Below are 21,816 nucleotides of genomic sequence, written 5' to 3' on the forward strand. Positions count from 1 at the left end.
CATATAATTTAAATACTACCCTCAAGATTTGCACATTCCAATTGCTGTCTGCTACTTCAAACTTCAAAACAACGGAATACACCCGAGCCACTTTAACTAGTAACAAGAATGTGTCCATAGTACACGGATGCCCCACTCCCACTATCATTTTCTATGTTCAGTGGACCGTAAAATTGGGGTCAAAACTTTAATTTGGAATTAAAATTAGAAAGATCATATCATAGGGAACATGTGTACTAAGTTTCAAGTTGATGTAACTTTAACTTCATCAAAAACTACCTTGACCAAAAACTTTAACCTGAACTTTGCACTATCATTTTCTATGTTCAGTGGACCATGAAATTGGGGTCAAAACTATAATTTGGCATTAAAATTAGAAAGATCATATCATGGGGAACATGTGTATTAATTTTCAAGTTGATTGGACTTCAGCTTCATCAAAAACTACCTCGACCAAAAACTTTAACCGGACGGACGAACGGAGGCACAGACCAGAAAACATAATGCCCCTCTACTATCGTAGGTGGGGCATAAAAATGAAAACAATATACAAACTATATATGGATATTAGTACCTAGGATTGTTACATCTCCGACTCCTCTCTTTAATACCGACTTCACAGTCAGTGGAACAACTTGTCCAGGATCCCCACTCTCCCCATTTTCCATCTCTTGGTTTATTGTGACCATGGTATGAACATTTCCCATCCATGCACCAGTACTAGGATAGAAAATAATAAGGAAAACTTGCCAAAAATTGCTTAAGTATTTCAACACTTAACTAACAATATTTGTTATCAACGGCAACACATCATCAATTTTATCCTCATTTGATTTTGGATAATCTTTCCTTACACACAAAATTTATCAAACACAAATTTGTATTACATTGATGAAGATTAGAATGAAACAAAATATTGTATGGGTATATAGAGTATTCAATATACTGAAATAATTATGGCACCCTGAACGGAGTTGGGGTGACGTATTGTTATTCTACGTTTCTTTTTTTTTCTTTTTATTATTTTTCTTCCACACATTTTGTCCAGGAGATTTCCAAAGTTGATGGAACTCTATTATATAGAGGACCCTAAGGTGAAGAGTTGCAAGCACCATGGAATGGTTCAAGATGGCTGCCGTTTCCATGGAAACTGCAAAAATGTGAAAAATTTTTAAAATTCTAAATCCTTCATTATAAGACCCAAGTGAATGAAACTTTATGGAAGTGTTACCTGATATGCCTAGATGTGCATGCAATATCAAGAAGTTCCAAAATGGCCGCCATTGTCATGGAAACAGGGCGAAAATTTAACATTGACCCTATGGGAAAATACATTAAAACTGCATTAATGTGAAAATTTTTCAAAATTCTAAATCCTTCATTATAAGACCCAAGTGAATGAAACTTTATGGAAGTGTTACCTGATATGCCTAGATGTGCATGCAATATCAAGAAGTTCCAAAATGGCCGCCATTGTCATGGAAACAGGGCGAAAGTTTAACATTGACCCTATGGGAAAATACATTAAAACTGCATTTCTTGAAGAATATAGCATCAATCCCAATGAAACTTTAAAGAAATGTAACATGGCATGTTCCAATGTGGCACCTGTTTTTGGAATTTTGGAAATGGTCACCGTTACCATGGAAACTTAAAAAATTTCAAAAAATTTCAAAATGCTCCAAACCTCATAAAATTTTACAAAAACGTTAATTGATATGTCTACATACGGTATTTGACTTTTGGAATTTCAAAATGGCTGCCGCTCACCTGGCAATGGGGGACGAGAGTGCCATCCGTTATTGTTAGCAATAACAAATCTAGTTTAATTTTGGATGTAACACGTCTTCTGATTGACTGACAGTGTTTTGTCTATAAGCTCATAGAAATATCCATACAGAAGGGAAAAAATTCATTCTTTGGTAACTGCAAGCAAATGGCTATGAATCTGAGGGTTATGAATAATTTGTTCATTCTAATTGTGCACTCATTCTCTTAAAATTACTTCGAACAACTTTTGTAAAAGGGAAGTTGAGAAAAAAAAACACATAGCAAAAGTTTGTATAGTATGGTTACGGTAAATTTCTAAGAAAACAAACAAGATGCATAATCCGAGGAGAAGAGAATATTTCTTGTACATGATATAATGTTTTTTTTACCATAAAGAATCATGGAAACAAAATTAAAAAGGCATACAAGAAGATAAAATAAATGACAAGTTGTGTTTTAACTTTTTAAAAAAGCCTGATTATGATGATAAAATGATTATGCTATAAACAAGATAAAAACGTAAAATCAAGTAGTTTTCAACATATATAAATGAAATACCTTTCCTGATGAGCAAGGTGTGCCATTTAAAGGCCTTCCTCTTTTTGTTTTACACAGTCTCATGTTAGACTTTTCAGCGCACCACAATGTATCACAAAGGTCACCATAATACTTGAAATTTAAAAATAAAACAATCTTGTAGTTACAAGTATATGTACACACATTTAATCTTTGTTTTTTGCATAAATATCAGCATTAAAATAATATAAGTTCCAATGAACTAACTTTCAAGAAGACATAATCCGTATTCAAGCGCCACTGATAAGCCGTATGATAAGCCGTATGAAGACGAAAAAAAGTTACTAAAGAATACCGAACTCCAAGGTAAAGTAGGAAAGGGGAAATCTAACAACATCGAACGGTTAAAAAAACCTTATCTTTGTTAGTGTTTGTTTTTTGTTGCACTTCAGTGCTTCGGTTGTTCTTTTTTCCCTCTTATAGTTGATGTGTTTCTCTCTGTTTTAGTTTTTAACCTGGGTTTTGTTTTATCTCATTCATGTTTTTAAATTTGAACAGCGGTATTGTTCTGTTTCCTTTGTTTATCAACCAGCGGAAAGAATGAAAACAACCTTTATATTCATGAATTCATACAAGAATTTCCCGAAGAAACGTCCGTCTGTTGTACCAAATTATAACAGAATATTTGATTGTAAAGAAAAAAAAAAGGATGTATGAGAAGCAGTATACCTTTAATTTAGACGTAAAATAAACGTACTTAGTCTGTATTTTGGATGATTATTACCTGCATGTAACTGTATTTCATACATTTATACAACATCAAACTACATTTAAATATAAAATGAATCATTTTTACTGAATATATAAGGGGTCAGCGGATTCATTTTGTATGAGAATTCAATAAGTATGGGTATATAGAGTGAACAAATAGCTAAACTTACCGATCTGCATGATATATGATTGGCCCCAAACTCATATTTGCATTGATCATCTAAATTAAATGCCTTTCCAAGAGGGTCACTTACACCTTTCAATGGGTCCTCTAATGGATTGTTGTTCATGCAAGTCAAATATCTGCAGAAAAGAAATATTTATTGTTTTCGGCTTGGTTTTAAAAATATATGCTGTGGTGATTCATAAATCGATTGATTGGTTGGTGTTAAACGCCACTGTAGGGTTTATTGTGCAGTTTCGTTGCGGTCAAGTTTTAAGACGGAGTACCCGGATAGAACCAACAACACCCGGTTAATCTATTTTTTTTTGTTTACTTCAGATTGTAGTCGAACACACAACATCGGTGTTGACAAGCTAGTGAAACGTCGGATTTTCTACTTAGACCACCACTCGAGCACTGAGTATTTATCAAATTGTAAACGATATTAATACTGTTGCAAATATAGAAATTTATATTGTTCCGTTCATAGCAGTGGTATAACAAGTTAACATCTAGTATTAAGACGTAGTAAGTCATAGCGTACGAAAGAAGGCCAGGATTACATATTCGTCAGATTGAAAATATATACTAGTATGCGTTTTTTAATGAGAAAAAACATTTCGAGGGAATTTGATGGCGATAATACAGATTGTCGACGAAGTTTCTTCACCATTGTAAATTTTTAGTTATCTTCTTTCCCTGTCAAAGGTTATTCATATTTTTGTTAGAATTTCTTATTGGAAAGACAAGCTTCGGAATATTGTTATTATCAGTTATTGCTACTTTAAATAATTCAATTTCTGGCATTTTATGATATAGACGCATTTTCTTCTCCGTTGATACATCTGCTAGAAGATTTAACGCTGATTTTGGTATGCAACTGTAAAATAAGTCTTAGCACACGATCCTTCATTGGTTCAATTTGGTTGACTTATTTAGTGCAGTTTGGGAGTTAAAATAACAAATAAAACATTCCGTAGCAGTTGCAGTGAAATTAAACACGTGGATAATATGGCCTTCAATGTAAATAATGCACGGTGTCAGAGGGAACACAGTTTCGATATGCCTTAAATAAACAGCTGCATCATGATCTCATATGAAATAATCTTTTGCATGCAAGATAAAATACATACGGCATAGCTTGTTTAATTCTATCATTACTACACCGTGACCACCAGTAGTGATGCAGCGTTGATTGTACCATAGATGCCATCATACTGTATTGGAATTCTCGTCCGCCACAATCGTTTCCGTGACCATCATGATAAACACCTATTCTAATAAATGAATTTAATATAACTGTTATTTATAGGCTATACTACAATACATTATTCTACTATACTTTAGATCACCTTTTCTGCAGAGCAATGGTAGGCTTCGATTCCGATTAAAAAAATTACTGGCTAAACTGTTTCGCGGAAATTTAAACACAACATAAGTGTTTCTGAATAATTGCTATAGGTTTAAATGAAAATACTGGCCGGTTTACCTAATTAACTTACTTACATGATAAAATAAGTTGATATCATCACACTTCATACTGTGGTATAATCTATATGTCTTTAATATAAGTAAAATAGTAAAATTCAGCTTGCGTGAGTTAAGTAACTCATCAGAGATAACAATAAGTTTTGGCTACTAATCATAAATACTTTGAAGTTTATTGAAGAGAGGTGAAAAATCACAAAAGGACAGTCACACTCATAAATCGAAAACAAACTGACAAAGCCATTCCAAAAAAAAAATTCGAACTCTGGATAAAATACGACTTACAAAACTAAAGACTAAGCAAAACGATTTTCATTATAAACAAGGGTGATCTCATTTGCTCGGAAGGGTAAGAAGTTTTTACTTCACAACCGCCTGTCGTGCTGCCAATGCAAGTACGGACCCTAGGATATTATGCCTTATAAGGTATTTCGCGTATGAAAAGAAGATGTTTTGACGTCAGTCATTATGTAATTACTTATCTACGAACCCATGTTAACAATAATTATGAAATGTATTTACGAAGTAAAAAATATCCTGCACAATACACTAAGCTTGTTTCGATTGCTTTGTAAAGGCAGGGGTATAGTTTGTTCTTCCCAAGTTTCATTTTCTATACGAAAACAATTCTATATTGTAATAAGTCTGTTATGTGCAAAGACCGTACCTTGACCTATAATGGATAACTTTTATAAGTTCTGACTTTGATGGAGAGTTGTCTCATTGGCACTCATACCACATCTTCCTATATCTAAATATACTATTGAAAGATGCATTTTAAGTTCATATAGCTTCCAACGTGTTAAAGAATTAGCACTTCACTGGCTTTCAAATATTTTAGTTTTATAGTTATTGATAAAGGTAGATCCAGACAATTAAGACATTTTTCAGAGGCGTAACCAAACAACACTGAATATTTCTTATAACTGTTTTTGTTTGTGCACCACTGCAGACGAAACGCACATCTGAATATATTTGATGTTTTTTTTTTATCACTGCCAAATGTCTTTCAGGGCGTTATATTTGTAAAATTGTTTGGGTGTAAATTTTAGTGAATATTATGTACTTGGCATCAACTTTTAACACCTTAAACGATAAATGTACTGTTATAAATGTTTGCTTAGATGTAAACGATCATTTTAATTTATATTTTCATAATAAACGTACTTTTATTGACATAACTTTTTCCTCCTAACAAATAATTACTTACACGTGAGCTATTTCGTGAGCAACTATGAAAGCTGATGTAAAACCTTCGTCTTTGATGAGAGCACAGCTCCGAGTTGGGTTACACATCCCTGTTATTGGTGCATATCCTACAATTGGTTCATTATAGTATACTTAACACACTTTCCTAGACAATTTGTTAGTCATTAATTGAACATTAAAGGGTTTAAGTGTTTTTGTGATATATGTCTATAATTTCTTTAAGCTTTGAGAAGGCATTAACTAAAACTGATTCATCTTGAACATTAAACAGTAATTTGCATGAGACATAGTAACCTAGATATTAGCAGTATAATTAGACCTTGAGACAATGAGAAACGAAGATTAATTATATTACCGAATACAATTTATTCACAAAAATTATAAAAAAAAAATTTAATAAGACAAATAAATTTACATCGATGTCAAAATCACACAGATATTCATTCATTGATGACCTTTGTATTTTTTTTAATTATAATTAATTCTAACTGGGAAATTAGATATAAAAAAAAATACTCGTTGTAAAATATTCATTTTGATATTTTGAAACTTTGGAATGTTCCTCGATACTGAGTCAACACATCTGACAGCACATTACATACTCTTACATACATTTAGGACATTAAAGTGTATATCTGTAAATGCTACTACTGATTAAGTATTTTTTATTATACAAAGTATATCAGTTTGGATATTAGTTGGTGCAAATTCGCTTCAATTGTATTCAATAAACTTATGTTTTCAAATGAAACTAAACTATTGTTTTCAAATATAAAAGTATAAAATATTAAAAACTATAGTGAATATGGTATATTTTTGCTACACACATTTTGTTTTGCCACCAACTTCATTCCGCACATAGTTTTATATAGAAAATATATATATGTATAGGCCTATCACTTGAATGGGTGTCATTACAGTCAAAACTTTGTCGGAATTTTGCGAATAAATCCTTCTCTTAGCTTATAACTAAATTGGCTTTTCATTGCAATGCATATAAGATTAACTTAGATCAAACATTTCTGCATATGTCATTAGAGTGAAATTATCTGAAATGTACCGGCTAACCATGCAATTTTAGTGTTCACCTCTTCATGGTACATGGGCAGTGAATGATCCCATATACCCTGTGACCAAAACAATAAATCTAATTTCTAAGTAGTGTTAAAAGCAGGTACTGCAGTTTAATATAATTGGGTTTTTTTTTCGGGCTTTAAAAAGTATGTGGGCACAGATTATTCTTAGGTGTCATGTCTATATAAACTGACGAGGAAACGTACCAACAGTCACCAAAAGCTTCATTTGTGTCGAGCCTAGTTGGTCGAGTAGTCTAGCGCGCCTGACATTGTTCAAGGCGATTTGGTGCCACAATATTTCAGTAGCATGAGTTCGAATCCCGGCGAGGGAAGAACAAAAATTTGCTTCCGCAAATTTACAGATCTTACATTGTCTTACGAATTATATCTACAGAATGTGTTTACAGCCTTATATCACCATCACTGGTCATCCGATGGATAACATCTGTCTCAGAGTTGCCACTGGTTCAGACGTACTTATAATTAACTTATTTCTTAGACTGAACCCTACATGAATTTGTAATATCTTCTACGATGAATAATTAATCTGATCTGTAATATTTCATCTTCATGCCTTATATATCATGTACTGTGTTACGACGTTAGATAAAAACTGACGAGGAAAGGTAACACCCGGCCACCGAAAGCTTGATTTTTGTCGAGCATAGGTGGTCGTGTGGTCTAGCGTGACAATCTTGGTGCAAGGCAATTTGGTGCCACAATATCTTAGTAGCATGAGTTCAAATTCCGGCCAGGAAAGAACAAAAATTTGCTTCCACAAATTTACAAATCTTACATTGTTGTGTTGTTATTTAGACGCATATATATATATATATATATATAAATAACACTGTATGAGAATGCAAAGATCCTGAATAACATGACACATTCATAAACAAACGAAATGATTCATTTTTCCTCGTTGTGAAGATGATATATAGAAAATGACGCTAAAATGGGCCTGTATCGGAGACGAGGCTCTATATGCATAGCAATTCTTTGAAGATAACTTTACAAGGCTATTCTACAAGGAATAAGACTGACTGCATTTAAGCATATGATGATAAGAATTTAAATGAAAAATGATTCATATAAAATCTATATAAATGACAATTGATGAATTGAAAAAGGGAATAAGGTTACTTGAATTATTCAATTACATATTTTTCAAATTAAACATTAGTCAAAATAATAAAAAGCTAACATTCCTTCCGATTTTTAAATTGGGTTTTCAATAATAATCTATTTCAAAACTAAATTTATAAGCGAACAGAAAAGATATGTAAAATAGTTACCTCTATACGAAGGTCTGCGACGAACTGCGTGACAAAAGAAACAGTAATCGAACCATAAGCTCATATGATTATGCAAGACATTCCATTAAATTCACATAGAGACGATTCGCAATACATTTGTAAATACTAATACGTATCACGTCATCGTTAAAGAACACCCTTTCAATTTGAAATGTTCGGATTTGTCACTGTTATTTTCAGTTCCTTAATAAGTTAATTACGCTTATATATTTTTACACATTCGATCTGTATTTACTTACAGAATGAACTAATGATACACAAAAAGTATAATTTGCCATGAATAATGACAATACATGTATTTACCTGCCGGACCAATGGCATTTCTTGTTATCATTACAGAGATATCGTGTTTAGATCCTACAGCGTACCGGGGATGTGATGCCATGTACGCACAGAATCTGTCCACAGTTAGCCTAGCATCGTTCTTCACATATACAGCTTTTACCTGTTAAACGTATGTATACATACAAATGAAGTATAAAATAATATTCTTACAATTTGAATGAATGATAATAGCAATTTGATTATAAAGAAAACTTACCCCCCAAAAAATAGAACTCAGATTCAGGTTCGTTTTAAAATATCGCATAAGTATTGTTTGCAATGACAAAATATAATAAAACCTTGATATTGATTTTTACTCAAAGTGATCTCTAGTACATAAAACGAGCGGCGGAAAAAACCGTCAGAATATTCAAACTCACAAGTCGAAAACATTCAAATGGCAAATAAAGGCAAAAGAAGTATACCTCTGTTCGAATTTATTAAATCGATTGAGAGAAAAACCAAATCCGGATTACAAACTAAAACTGAGGGAAACGCATCAAATATAAGAGGAGAACAACGACACAACAGAAACACAACATTAAAATATAACACACACAGAAACGAACTATAATATAACAATGGCCATTTTTCTGTCTTGGTAGAGGACATTTTAAGAACAAAAGGGTGGGTTGAACCTGGTTTTGTGGCATGCCAAACCTCCAACTTTTATGGAAATGTTAAATATAACATTAAAATGACAACATTACATGACAAGACTATAAAACAAATAAATTGGAGAACATATAGGACAGAGAAACACACGAATAACAAAAGGTACCAGGTTTAAATTCAATACGCCAGACGCGCGTTTCGTCCACACAAGACTAACTAGTAACGCTCAGATGAAAAAAAGTTCGAAAGCCAAAACAAGTACAAATTTGAAGAGCACTGAGGACCAAAAGTTCGAAAAATTTGTGCCCAATACGGCTAGGGTTTTCTGCCTGGGATATGAACATCCTTATTATTTAGAATAATTCATACTTTCGCAAACAGTAAATTTTATAAAATGACTTTATAATAGATATACATGTTAAACCGAAGTGTTGACTAACTACAGAAAAAACGGATACATTACATAAAACAACCTAAACCAGCACGTAAAAATACATAGCCGAGTTAGCCAAAGCCATCAACGCACAAAAAAATGGTCTCATTTGAATTTCTAAAACAAATTCCCAAAAATAAGATAGAATTAGATTTGTAATACTGATATTACATTTATTAATAACAATGAAAATTACAATACTAATTAATATCAAATTGTGGTAGTAATTAGATAATGCATTGTATTATCTAGCTATATCGGTGTTTCTTTTAAATCAAACTGTAAACCAAATATATCGTATAAATTCATTGAACCAAACTAAAATCTAATAAATAAATGAACATATATTAATATATTATTAATTATCTTTACCATAACACACGAATATAACAGAAAAAAATAAGATTTACTACTAGAAACGTTAAGACATTTGACAAAATCCGATTAGGATAACAAATATAACATCAAAATTAAATACATGAATTTGGGATAGAAAAGTACCATGACATGTCTTATAGCATTGCGAATTCACACGCAGCAAAACAGTCACAATCGGGAAGAAGTCACGTCCAGTAATCAACAGATCAGACGACGTAATGACAAACCACAATCTAACACGTGGTAAAAATGTCCTTAGTTAGTTTGGACAAAGACACATCGTATGGATCAACCAATTCGTGATGGTGTCATTTTTAATCTGTCCTCCTCATAACTTTGTTGGAGCAGTTTCTGCATAAGGAGCACACTCCTGTATATGACGTCCGTATAGTGTGAACAAGCACGATAATAACGTATCAATTGAGATATGTAAACACCATACGAAGGGACAGAGGGTATGTTACTGCTGAGAAATGGGAAATTGATAATTGGGATGTTGGAATCGTCCCGTTTATCATAGATTGTTGTGTGAAGTCGTCCATCTGTGTCAATATTGAAGAAAAGATCAAGGTATGAAGCAGTTCTTCTAGTATCAGTAGTATCCTTAATTTCAAGCTCACTGGGATATATGAGATGTAAGTATTGGCTTGAATATGGGTTATTCAATGATAGAACATCATCATTATATCGGAAAGTCAAATTAAAGAATTTCGCAAGGTTTTTTTTTTTTTTTTTTGTCTTTTAGAAGGTTCTGAATAAATTCTGCTTCATACGAGTACAAAAACAAATCGGCCAGTAGGGGTGCACAATTAGTACCCGTTGGAATACCGACTGTCTGTTGAAATATAAATCCTCCAAACTCAACAAATAGATTTTCGATCAAATGTCCAGCATTTTGATAATATCATCTTCAGTATATTTTCTTGTATGTTTTCATTCAGTGTGGTTCTTCGCAAAAAACAAAACGAAAAAAGACGAAAAGGAAAAACACCAGTACACAAGACTTAATACAAAAAACCGAAGACTACGCAACAACACACACATAATAAAAAAAAATATGTGTTGAATTAAGCTTGCTTTTGTTTCGCTTTAAATATGGTCACACATTCATTGTGAAAGCCTGTCATTGAAGGCACGCAGGTCATGAATGTTTTTAGTTTTATTGGACTCAAAACAAAATCCTTTTGAGCACAAAGAAAGTGTTGTCTTCGAATCAAAATGATAGAATTCTTATACAGACAGAGTGTTACATAATGACTATGTACAAACAACCAGAATGAATTAGTTCCAAAGCATCTGTAACTTACTGCAAGTGCGTATTATAATATGCGTATTATTTATTTTAACCAAAACTCCCATTGCGCTTCTTTTCATGTACTTGAAATATTACCCGTTTCATACAGAGGTACTTTGCACCAAAGCAATCCATTTATGTAAACCACAACATTCGTTAACTTCAATAATAATCTTTAGTTTATGAGGCATATCAATAATGACGTAAGTTATTAGACAAATTTATATGTTATCAAACTAATTGATTCAATATTTTTGTTTCACTTGTATGCTAAACGGTTTAGCATATACCATTTGTTTGTTTTTGACGTGCAATTTGCTGAAATAATTCATTAAATGCAGTATTAATCTCGATACAGTGTGTGTGTTATTGCAAACTCGTGTATGTGCATGTAAACACAAAAATAAATAGCAATGAGTAAAATTTTTCTGTCAGTAGCACCTGAAATAACCTTCCAGATTTTCTATGAGTTCGCATAGCTTGATGATCTGGTTTTTTGTCTTTTCGTCGTTCTTCCTTTTGACCGAACATATGTATGATACTTATATCAAAACTTGTAATAATATAACGTAGGGATTTCTCATAAAAGCATTTACAGTGAATACACTATTGATGATAAAATAGAATAAGTGAAAAGGAAAATATCTATTTTTCTTACATTTGTACCAGAAAAATATTCATAGTACTTACATCAGTATTGGTCATTAGAAAAATATTTGTGGTAACAACTTCTATGTCGGTTTCCAGTGTATCATGCTTATATACCCGATTAACCTGAAAGACAGAATGGAGCATGTTTACACACCAGAAATACCGGAAGAACAAAATGGAGCATGTTTACACACCAGACTTACCGGAAGGACAAAATGGAGCATGTTTAAACACCAAAGATACTGGAAGGACAAAATAAATCATGATCCTACACCAGTTTAACGTGAAAGTCAAAGTTTACTGTATTCATGTTCAGATATTAAATATATTTTGCAGTGTTTAAAACTTGGTCAAGCCGCTTTGCGGTCCGTGAAACTTTGTTTACCCAAACGCTTTTCATTCCAAAGTTCTTAAATAATAATAATAATAATAAAAATAATAATAATAATAATTAAAACTAGTCAGTTTAATGGCATTCGATCGTTTAAAGTTCACCCTAAAGTAACCAGTAAATCGACATTGATATTTTGGAATATATCTAAAAAAGGAAGATTCACCCCCCTGTTTTTAGATGTCAAACTCAACATAAACTAGTAAAAAAAACAAAATGTTAATGTTTAATTATCGGAATTTTGGAACAAGTATATATATACCTTTAAAAAAGACTGTTTTAAATATTTCTATAATTAAAATAATATTTACAGAATCATCATATATTATAATTTTTTATTTCAGACTTACAATATTCATAATGGTTAAAACGTAGCTTTCTACTTTATCCTTTCCAATAAATTGAACAACGGACGGATCTACAGCTAGGAGTACTTCTAAGTATTTCTTTGAATCTGAAGCGTCTCTACGATGACGACTTTTATTATTGGTCTTCATCTGTATTAAGTTGAAATCTGTAAAAATATAAAAAGCACAAAGTTTCATTTTTTGTTATTGTTTCCTTTTTTTTGGCTTCTTGAAATTATGCATTTTTTTATCAGTTGCATTCATATATTCTTGTAAAGTATTACCCGATTAGACAGCAAAATTTTGGAAAAAACAAATACATATCAACTTTAAACACAAAAGCTTTTTTTTTGTTATGTCTTGTAAACAAAATGATTAACTAAATATGTTTTTAGTTGAAAACAATGGAAAACATTCCAAAATAAATTCTGATCAATTTGTTGTTATATTTATCAGTCCTGTTTTTCAGATATTGTTTAATAAGGAGAGTTTCTAGGGATTGTTTTTGACAAAAAGTGTTTACTATGCGCTGTCATTTTAACCTTTTTTTAGTTAAAATTTCTTTTGCTCATTAATTTAGAATAATATTGATTGAAACATTTGTCAAAAGAAAACGAGTCTACATTAATTCTTTTCATGTATTGGAATAAACGAGAAAACATTTTTTACAACATTTTGGGTGGGGTGCTATTACAGTTTTCATAAAAAATTGTTTCTACTATTCAATTCATAACCTGAAATCCACCTTTTGGATCCGTATGTCCAATTGTTGCTTTAAAGGCCTTTTTTTAATAATGATTAAGAGTTAAAGAAAGATAATACTTGACCTGTACCAAGTCATGAATAAAGGGACATTCCGTTTAAAATTCTCCTAAGATTTTGCTATTTTTGTAATATTTTTTACATTATTAAATTCGTGTTCAAATACGATATGAAGTAAGCAAGTTGTTAAAAACATTAACAAAAATAACTCAGTTGTGATTTATTTAGCAGAAATGTTTGTTATTTTGTTTTTGACGTATAATTGTTTGTTCCATACCTTTAACTCGACAAGCTGTTAACTTGTGTAATCCTGTTTTGTGGTAATCATCGTCTAAGTTCTCTATGACAAACTCGTAACCAGTTGTCAAAACATAACCGTTCTGTAAAACAAAGAGGTGATTATCTGATTTTTATATATAGACCTAAGTACTTTTCTTGTTGCAAATATTATGAAAGCTACTGGTAAAATGTTCACAGATAGCAGTTGACAGAAAGACTACTGATTGATTGATAATGGCAACAGTAGTATACCGCTGTTCAAAAGTCATAGATCGATTGAGAGGAAACAAAAATTAAACGGGAAATAAATTAAAACCGAAGGAAACACATCAGCTATAAGAGGAAAATAAGGGAACAACAAAAACACTGAAGTGCAACAAAAACAAACGCCAATGCAACATACATAGAAATGAACTATTTGATAACAACTGCTAATTTCTGACTTGGTTCAGGACATTTTTAGAAAATAATGTTGGGTTGAACCTGGTTTTATGGCTCGACAAACCTCCCGCTTATATGGCAATGTTAAAATTGTCGCTTTTAACACACACATTCACATTATACAAATACATATACTTTAGATATATGAATTATAATCACGTACTTACGATAATAGACGGCTAAAGACTGTATACACTGGATATTTGCTTTAAAACATTTATAGTTTGTTTGCTGCTATTGATGGAAATTTTTCACTTATTTTATTTTCGTATATTAACAATCGCGGTAAATTTCATCATTAGAGAACGAATTGGGATCAGAGCATTCAGGACCAAAACAAAACCTACTTATTCTATTCCAACTGCTTCATTTGTTAAAAGGGAAAGAACAAGAGAATAAGTTTTATTTTGCTCTCAAAATTAAGGAACGTTTTTAGCTTTAAACACTATGTGCATCAAAAATTATAATGTATGAATATATAGAAATTAAGATTATAAAACCTTCATGCATACCAAGTTATCACAGACTGAAACAGCTGCTACACTACCAGCTTTCCCAACTACGTTTCCTTGGTAAGAACATTCATCGTGAAAACTGGAAGACAGTGTTTCATTACCATCGTCCCATGTAAGATGAATATTTGATAGACTCTGGACAGATTTTTGCAATTGTAACGTATGTAAACCATTCTTCCATTTAAATGATATGTATAAATATTGATATGATGTGGAATTATTCAAATCACTGACAAATTGTCCATTTCTGTTTGATATGTATGGAATTATCACAGATTGTTCTTCTTCTAAACATACAGATCTTAGTGATCCTACAAAACAGTAATGTATGATGTATTATCAACGTTTGAACAATGGATAATATTAAACTGGGTCGTTATTAAACTAAATGGTTCACCATATCATTGTTTTCTTTATCGTAAAATTAACCATGGCAAATATTGTTTTTCATATCCAGGACAAGTGCAAGTTTACTTCATACAAATATAGATAAGAAGATGCGACAACTCTCCATACAAGTCACAATGTATAAAAAGTAAACAATCATAGGTCAGAGTGTGGTATTAAACACGTAGCCAGCCTTGGATATAAAGGATCCAAAAATGGCTAGAGCAAAACAATTCAAACAGGAAAACTAACGGTCTAGTCTATATAAAAAACAAGAAACGTAAAACACTTATGAACTAAACCAATAAACGACAACCACTGAATAACAGGTACATGACTAAGGGCATTATATATGTTTTCATCAATTGAGTTGAATGGCGAGAAACGTGGATTGACTCTGTACAAATAGCAATGTTTTTTTTTTTAAACCACGGTTATCATTTGGGTTCACTCCATAAGAAAATTGTGAACTATAATTAAACACTCCATAAGAAATACTAAACTATTTTTAAACTTTGAAATGAGTTCACTCCATAAGAAAAAGTGAACTATATTAACACTTTGAAATGACTTCACTCTATGAAAAGTAAAATCACAAAAATGCTGAACTCCGAGTGAAATTTAAATATGAAAGTCCCTTATGAAATGGCAAAATCAAAAGTTCAAACACATCAAACGAATGGGTAACAACTGTTATACTTGGTTCAGGCATTTTATCATTAATAACGGTGGATTAAACCTTGTTTTATAGCTACCTCAATCTCTCACTTGTATGACAGTCGCATAAAATTCCGTTATATTGACAACGGACTAAACAAACGGGCATGATAGGTAAAAATGTCACAAATAGGTTTACAACAGTCAACATTGTGTTGTAATCTTGATCATTATAAAAACAAACCAATATGTAATTAAGAAGCACAAAAAGGCATATGGTCAAAGCACATTCGAAAAAAATTAAAGACACGAATACAATAATTTACCATAGCACAAAAACACAGAAAAACTACAAGCTACGTCATATGTACCGATGAAACACAAAAAGGCATAAAGACAAAGCACATTAGAAAAAAAACATGAGAAATAGTGAACCATATTAAAAACTTGAAAATGATTTCCCTTCATAAAAATTAGAAAACTATATAAAAACTTTCAAATAAGTTCACGCCATTAGAAATAGGCTTTCAGGTTCATTTGCATTTGCCATTCAAAAACGTTCTATGCACTTTATTTTATAGGAAACGCGCGTATGGCGTAAGAAACATAAGCCCGGTAACTTTGATAAGGTTTTTTATTAACTTTGTTCCCAAGTGTATTTGATGATGGTGATACCAGAAACACGTGTCAAACATTTGACTTTCAATGCAAGTGGATTGGCATTTCCCATTCACCAACGTCAGCTCTGCTTATATTTGCCTCAACTTTAATCATACATTTTAAATGCAACAATAATTTTTCACAGTGCATAGGGATTTAATAAAACATAAAGTAAAAGCAATGACTATGATATACAAGATTTGGGATATATGATAAAATCAAACATGTCAGTACAAAATTGTATTACTTTGAAATATGCTTGCATTTTATCAGTAAATAAAAATGTTATCTTCATTTTAAACCATACAATATTAAACAACCTCTGAGGCAGTTAATACAATTTGATCTATAGTTCTATCTCACGTGTGCTATTCAGTATATCAATATTTAAAATAGGTATAAAATAATAAATTGCATTTTAGTTATCATATTAAGAAACATTAATTTGTCTAGACGATATCAGATAGCTAGGAGAGACCTCAGGGAGAGACCAACTGTTAGATGCTTCTTGTAAACAAAGCATAAAATGTATACATAGATTTACTGCTATGTTTTAGGTCAAATAAAATGCTGATTCAGCGTTTCTTATTGACAGCAACAGCAGTTTGTAATTAAATTAAAATCTAAGAGAGAAAGATAGTCAGGTCTGATTATGTAGATATATAAGACATTTGTATTGTTAACTATGTAATTAACATATGTTGTTGTAATACTTACCCATGCATATGCACAATATTGACAGACTCTGGAAATATAAAAAAAAAGATTTTCAGAATAGGCACATTCATGTTACATAATAAAACAAACAAATTATACATGATTTAGTTCCCCTTCATTATTGCATTGTATTTTGTACTTATTTTGAAACGAGTGACTGATGTGCTGATTTAGAAGCTATGATTTTAACTTCCGGTACAGTGAAGTCATCTCTTACAACTGAGATCTTTGTGAGCGACGTCGTCAATTTTGTCTGTAAAAAACGAAAATGGTATCAGGAAGGCAAGTAAGAACAAACGCAAACCACCGTGTAATAAATAATCGAAATGAATTATAAAAAGCAGTGGCGGATCCGGGGAGTTAGAACCCCCCTTTTTGGACTATCAATGCATTTGAATGGGGACACATAGTTGGACCCTCCCCCTCACCCTTTATCATGGGTTGATAACACCCTTTTATAAACATAAAAGAACATTTAAGAAGCTTAACAGATAATCTCTCAGCACTTAACTATGGGAACAATGAATTCGACTGTTAGAAAAAAGTAAAATCACAAAAATACTGAACTCCGAAGGAAATTCAAAACGGAAAGTCCCTACTTAAATGGCAAAATCAAAAGCTCAAAAACATCAAACGAATGAACAACAACTCAACTGTCATATTCCTGACTTAGTACAGGTATTTTCTTAGGTAGTGAATGGTAGATTAAACTTGGTTTTATAGTAAGCTAAACCTCTCACTTGTATGACATGCGTATTACATTTCCATTATTTTTACAACAACGTGTGAACAAAACAAACAAAAATAATAGGTTTTGTTATATCAAACATATACACATGGAAAAAAGTATTGCAACACCAAATTGAAATTGAAATTAAAAAAACAATCTTTATTATTTTGTGATATAATTTTGTAAAATAGAACTAGTTAAACATTATTTAAGTATCACCTGAGTTTAATCAATACATATCGACTCCATTAGTTCTTATCTGCACATACAGCTACTGTACCCGTAAACATCAAAACAGATGTTTTTATCCTCATTGTTTTCAACACTTTAAATAACCAAGATTTTAAAGTTATGTGATTGACACTTTGTTATGGGTCCTCGACAACTCTTAACTGCAGCAAGATGGCAGATTATCAGCATGAGAGAAGCAGGGATGTCGCTGTAACAACTGCACGTATTGTTGGTCATCACCATTCCACTATAAGTCGTTTTGAGAATAAAAATCAGGCAATAAACGATGTCAAAGACCTTCCGAGATAAAGAAGACCCCCTATACCATTTGCTAGGGAAAATCAAGCATAATGAAGGTTGGTCAGAAGGAAACCCATTGCATACAATACAATCCTAAAAAGAAAGTGGTGGGCATACAGGAGCCTTTTAACAAGAACTGTTCGAGATCGACTCATCGCTACTGGTTATCGTGCGATAAGACCATTTCGGAGACCTTTGCTTACGAACAGACACACAGTTTTCCGTATCCAATGTAGTGCAGAGCTCGCCAAAGTTGGAAATTAGCATTGTGGAGGAAGATCCATTGTTCCAATGGAATTCGGTTCATCTTTCTTGGCCCGATCGTAGGCCGGTTTTTAACCATATCGAGCATATATGGGACACTATAGGGCGGAAAGTGCGCGAAAGGACACCCCAGTTCTAACACATCATGAAATAAACAATGCCCTTTATCAGAAATGGTTGCTGATACCTTAGCAACAAATTAGTCGATTGATGGCAGGAATCAGAAGACGTTTAGATGCGGTGATCCGTTTGAATGGAGGCTGCGCACAAAGTACTAATTCTTTGAAGTATAACGATCAACCATGATGTGAACAGTCATCAGAAGATTAATTTTGAAATGTCTGACATTGTAAAGTTCGACTACAGTAAAAGTTGTAAAATGCATTTTTTTGTACAAAAAAACACTTCATTTTGTTATTAAAATTGTGGTTATATAAATCTTTTTTTTTTTTATTCAAACATTTTTTGTTCGTTTCAATGCCAATGTTATCATAAACTATGTTTCAATAATATTATACAAATATTTTATCATATTTCATCCAAAAAAAGAGGCTGATTTTTCAAGTTTTAAAAAATCAAGGTGTTGCAATACTTTTTTCCATGTGTATATGTGTACAGCAGTATAAACACAAAAAAGATATATAACCAAACAATTGCCATGACACAATAACACAATGGCGGAAAATATAAGTACAGAGCCACGTCATATGTACCCAAGAAACACAAAAAAGCATACAAAAGCATATAAGATAAAATTTAAGACAAGAATACAAAAATTATCATAGAACAATAACACAATGACGGGGTGTACAAGTACAGAACCACGTCAAATGAATGCCACCAAAAGAACAAACTAAACAGTAAAAGTAAATAAAAGAATGGTAACACGTGAAGATGATAAACAACGTCAATACACAGTATCTATACTTCAAGACCATAGTGTATTTTTGGTGAAGTTCATACGGAATAGTTATCAACAAGGTTTTGATACCTTCCGATAAACCCTAGCTGAGAATTCACAATGGTTGACACGAGCTCTCAAAAAATGATTCAAATGTGTTCAACATATGGATTAGGTTCATGTATTCTGCTTCTCAGAAACGGAAATTTCACTATTTTATTCATAGCTGATTTCTATTGTACGAATAATAAGATAAGTGTTGACACATTCCTAAACATTCAGCCCAAAAACATCATTATGTCTCTTATTTCCTAAATTCACTTAATACGATTCAACTGTGCATTCTTATTTTTTTTTCTTTATCTCTAAAGTGAAAATAAAAGGATATATTTGAAATATCTTTTTTATCTGTTTATGCGACACACAAAATGTCCAGGACAACTCCAAAACAGTTATAATTACTGTTTTCGAAGCATCTGTCATGTCCACATCTACAAGGATGTGAATTGTGTCTGTTGATTTTTCCATTGAATTTGATTATATTTTTAGTCAAGTTCTTAATCTCAATCTCAAAATTATAAAGGCAAAACTCTTTAAAAAAATTACACACCAATAACTATAAAATTAATAAAACTTTATGTTGTGCTCCAGTCTTTTGACAATTCAGAAATTCAGATATGAATCGTATTTTATAATCTTGATATTCTTAATTGTGAATACAAAAGTGAGACTGAATAGAGCATTTCATATTGCTATGTTTTTTATGAAACATCTGGAGGTATTCAAACAAACTAGAATTGTATATTCGGTCACGAAGAATCAAAGGTAACACGGGCTTGACATATAGCATGCCAAAAGCATGTTTTTTCTTCACTACTATTAGTTGCTAAGCACAACAATAGAAACACCAGTAGAAGAGAATAGAAAATTAATGCTTCCAACTTGGTTACTGTCATCTATTATAAGGTTAATACATTAGTAATTCAAATGATTTAAAAGATTTCTGAACAGGAAATTTACAAAAAAAAAGACGCATCGAGGATCTTAGATGTCAGCATATGAGCCCTGGCTACTAGGCTGGTGATTCGCTCTTGGAGAAACGTCCACCAGCAGCGGCATCGACCTCAGGCATCGACCTTTTATTCAGAATTTTCTTTTTATGACAGGCTTATAACCTTGGATAATAATCGTGATACGACGACGGTTGAAATTACCAGTCTTGCAAAAGATTAACCTAGAAAGTGATTTGAACGTAACAGATGCTAAGATATAAGAAACCGAGGATAATCAGAAAAAGGTGCACCCACACTTGTCAAGATTTTAAACAGTTATTATTGAATAAAATGTTATATAAACTAGCGTTTAAACAACTTGACCTTGAACTAATACAGTAAGCAACCACGAATTGTTTTTACTTTGTTAGTGTAAAGACAACAGAAGCGACAACAAACAACAACAGTAGTTATAATAATAATAATAATAATAATAATAATAATAATAATAATAATAATAATAATAATAATAATAATAATAATAATAATAATAAAAATAAATAAATAATAATAAATAATAATAATAATGTAATTATAATGAAAATAATAATTTATAAAAGAATAAAAAAGTGAAAAGTAAATAAATAAAATATAGAAACCGGATGACCTAAAATTCCCACTGTATTTATAAATTATTGTCAAATTAATCAATATGTGAACCTTACCTGAAAAAGAGCCAGACTTATTCCAATAGTGTTCATAGTTATGATAGTAAGATCTGAAGCGTCCAGAAATATAAATAAGTTTCAAACAGTGTGATACTTTTCAATTACCACACATCTTATCGGGTTAACAGAGGTCAATTGTGCACATTACCCTTGTTTTAAGTGCAATGAAAAATTCACCGAACAATTCAGCTAGTTAAAGTGAATCCGGAAGAAATGTTAACCACGTGCACTTGTAGACAGTGTTTACTATTAAATGTTTGTGATCCTCGTAAAGTTGTCAGGGTTCATAAAGAAAATGCATTGACGTCTGTTTTCAGTGCTTAACTCAGAGGTGGGAAAAGCGTATAACGCTTTCTTCACAACTTGTATGTGCATTGCGTTAAATAGTATAAACGAGACTTGAATGTTGCGGTTTTGTTAATTAAAAACACAGATGTTAGCTTTGTGACGTTCGCAGTTACAATAAATATAAATTAACAAGAAGGCATAGGAATGATTAAGGGCTTAGAC

At 31.9% G+C, this 21,816-nt stretch overlaps 1 protein-coding gene across 1 annotated transcript in view; it reads right to left on the reverse strand.

The window, feature by feature from the left end:
• Positions 1 to 21,608, reverse strand: part of LOC143045889 (A disintegrin and metalloproteinase with thrombospondin motifs 3-like) — a 44,070-nt gene extending 22,462 nt beyond the window's left edge. The window contains exons 1-12 of the mRNA XM_076218714.1: positions 21,304 to 21,608; positions 17,161 to 17,188; positions 14,737 to 15,050; positions 13,782 to 13,884; positions 12,746 to 12,909; positions 12,044 to 12,127; positions 8,613 to 8,754; positions 5,919 to 6,024; positions 4,354 to 4,497; positions 3,228 to 3,360; positions 2,329 to 2,439; positions 575 to 720 (exon numbers count right to left, since the gene is read on the reverse strand). Coding sequence (XP_076074829.1) covers positions 575 to 720; positions 2,329 to 2,439; positions 3,228 to 3,360; positions 4,354 to 4,497; positions 5,919 to 6,024; positions 8,613 to 8,754; positions 12,044 to 12,127; positions 12,746 to 12,909; positions 13,782 to 13,884; positions 14,737 to 15,050; positions 17,161 to 17,188; positions 21,304 to 21,339 — 1,511 coding nt within the window. The 5' untranslated portion in view covers positions 21,340 to 21,608. The remainder of the gene's footprint in view (positions 1 to 574; positions 721 to 2,328; positions 2,440 to 3,227; positions 3,361 to 4,353; positions 4,498 to 5,918; positions 6,025 to 8,612; positions 8,755 to 12,043; positions 12,128 to 12,745; positions 12,910 to 13,781; positions 13,885 to 14,736; positions 15,051 to 17,160; positions 17,189 to 21,303) is intronic.
• Positions 21,609 to 21,816: the final 208 nt, after the last annotated feature.

This window comes from Mytilus galloprovincialis, chromosome 9 (assembly GCF_965363235.1).
Source record: "Mytilus galloprovincialis chromosome 9, xbMytGall1.hap1.1, whole genome shotgun sequence".
Classification (NCBI taxonomy): Eukaryota; Metazoa; Mollusca; class Bivalvia; order Mytilida; family Mytilidae; genus Mytilus; species Mytilus galloprovincialis.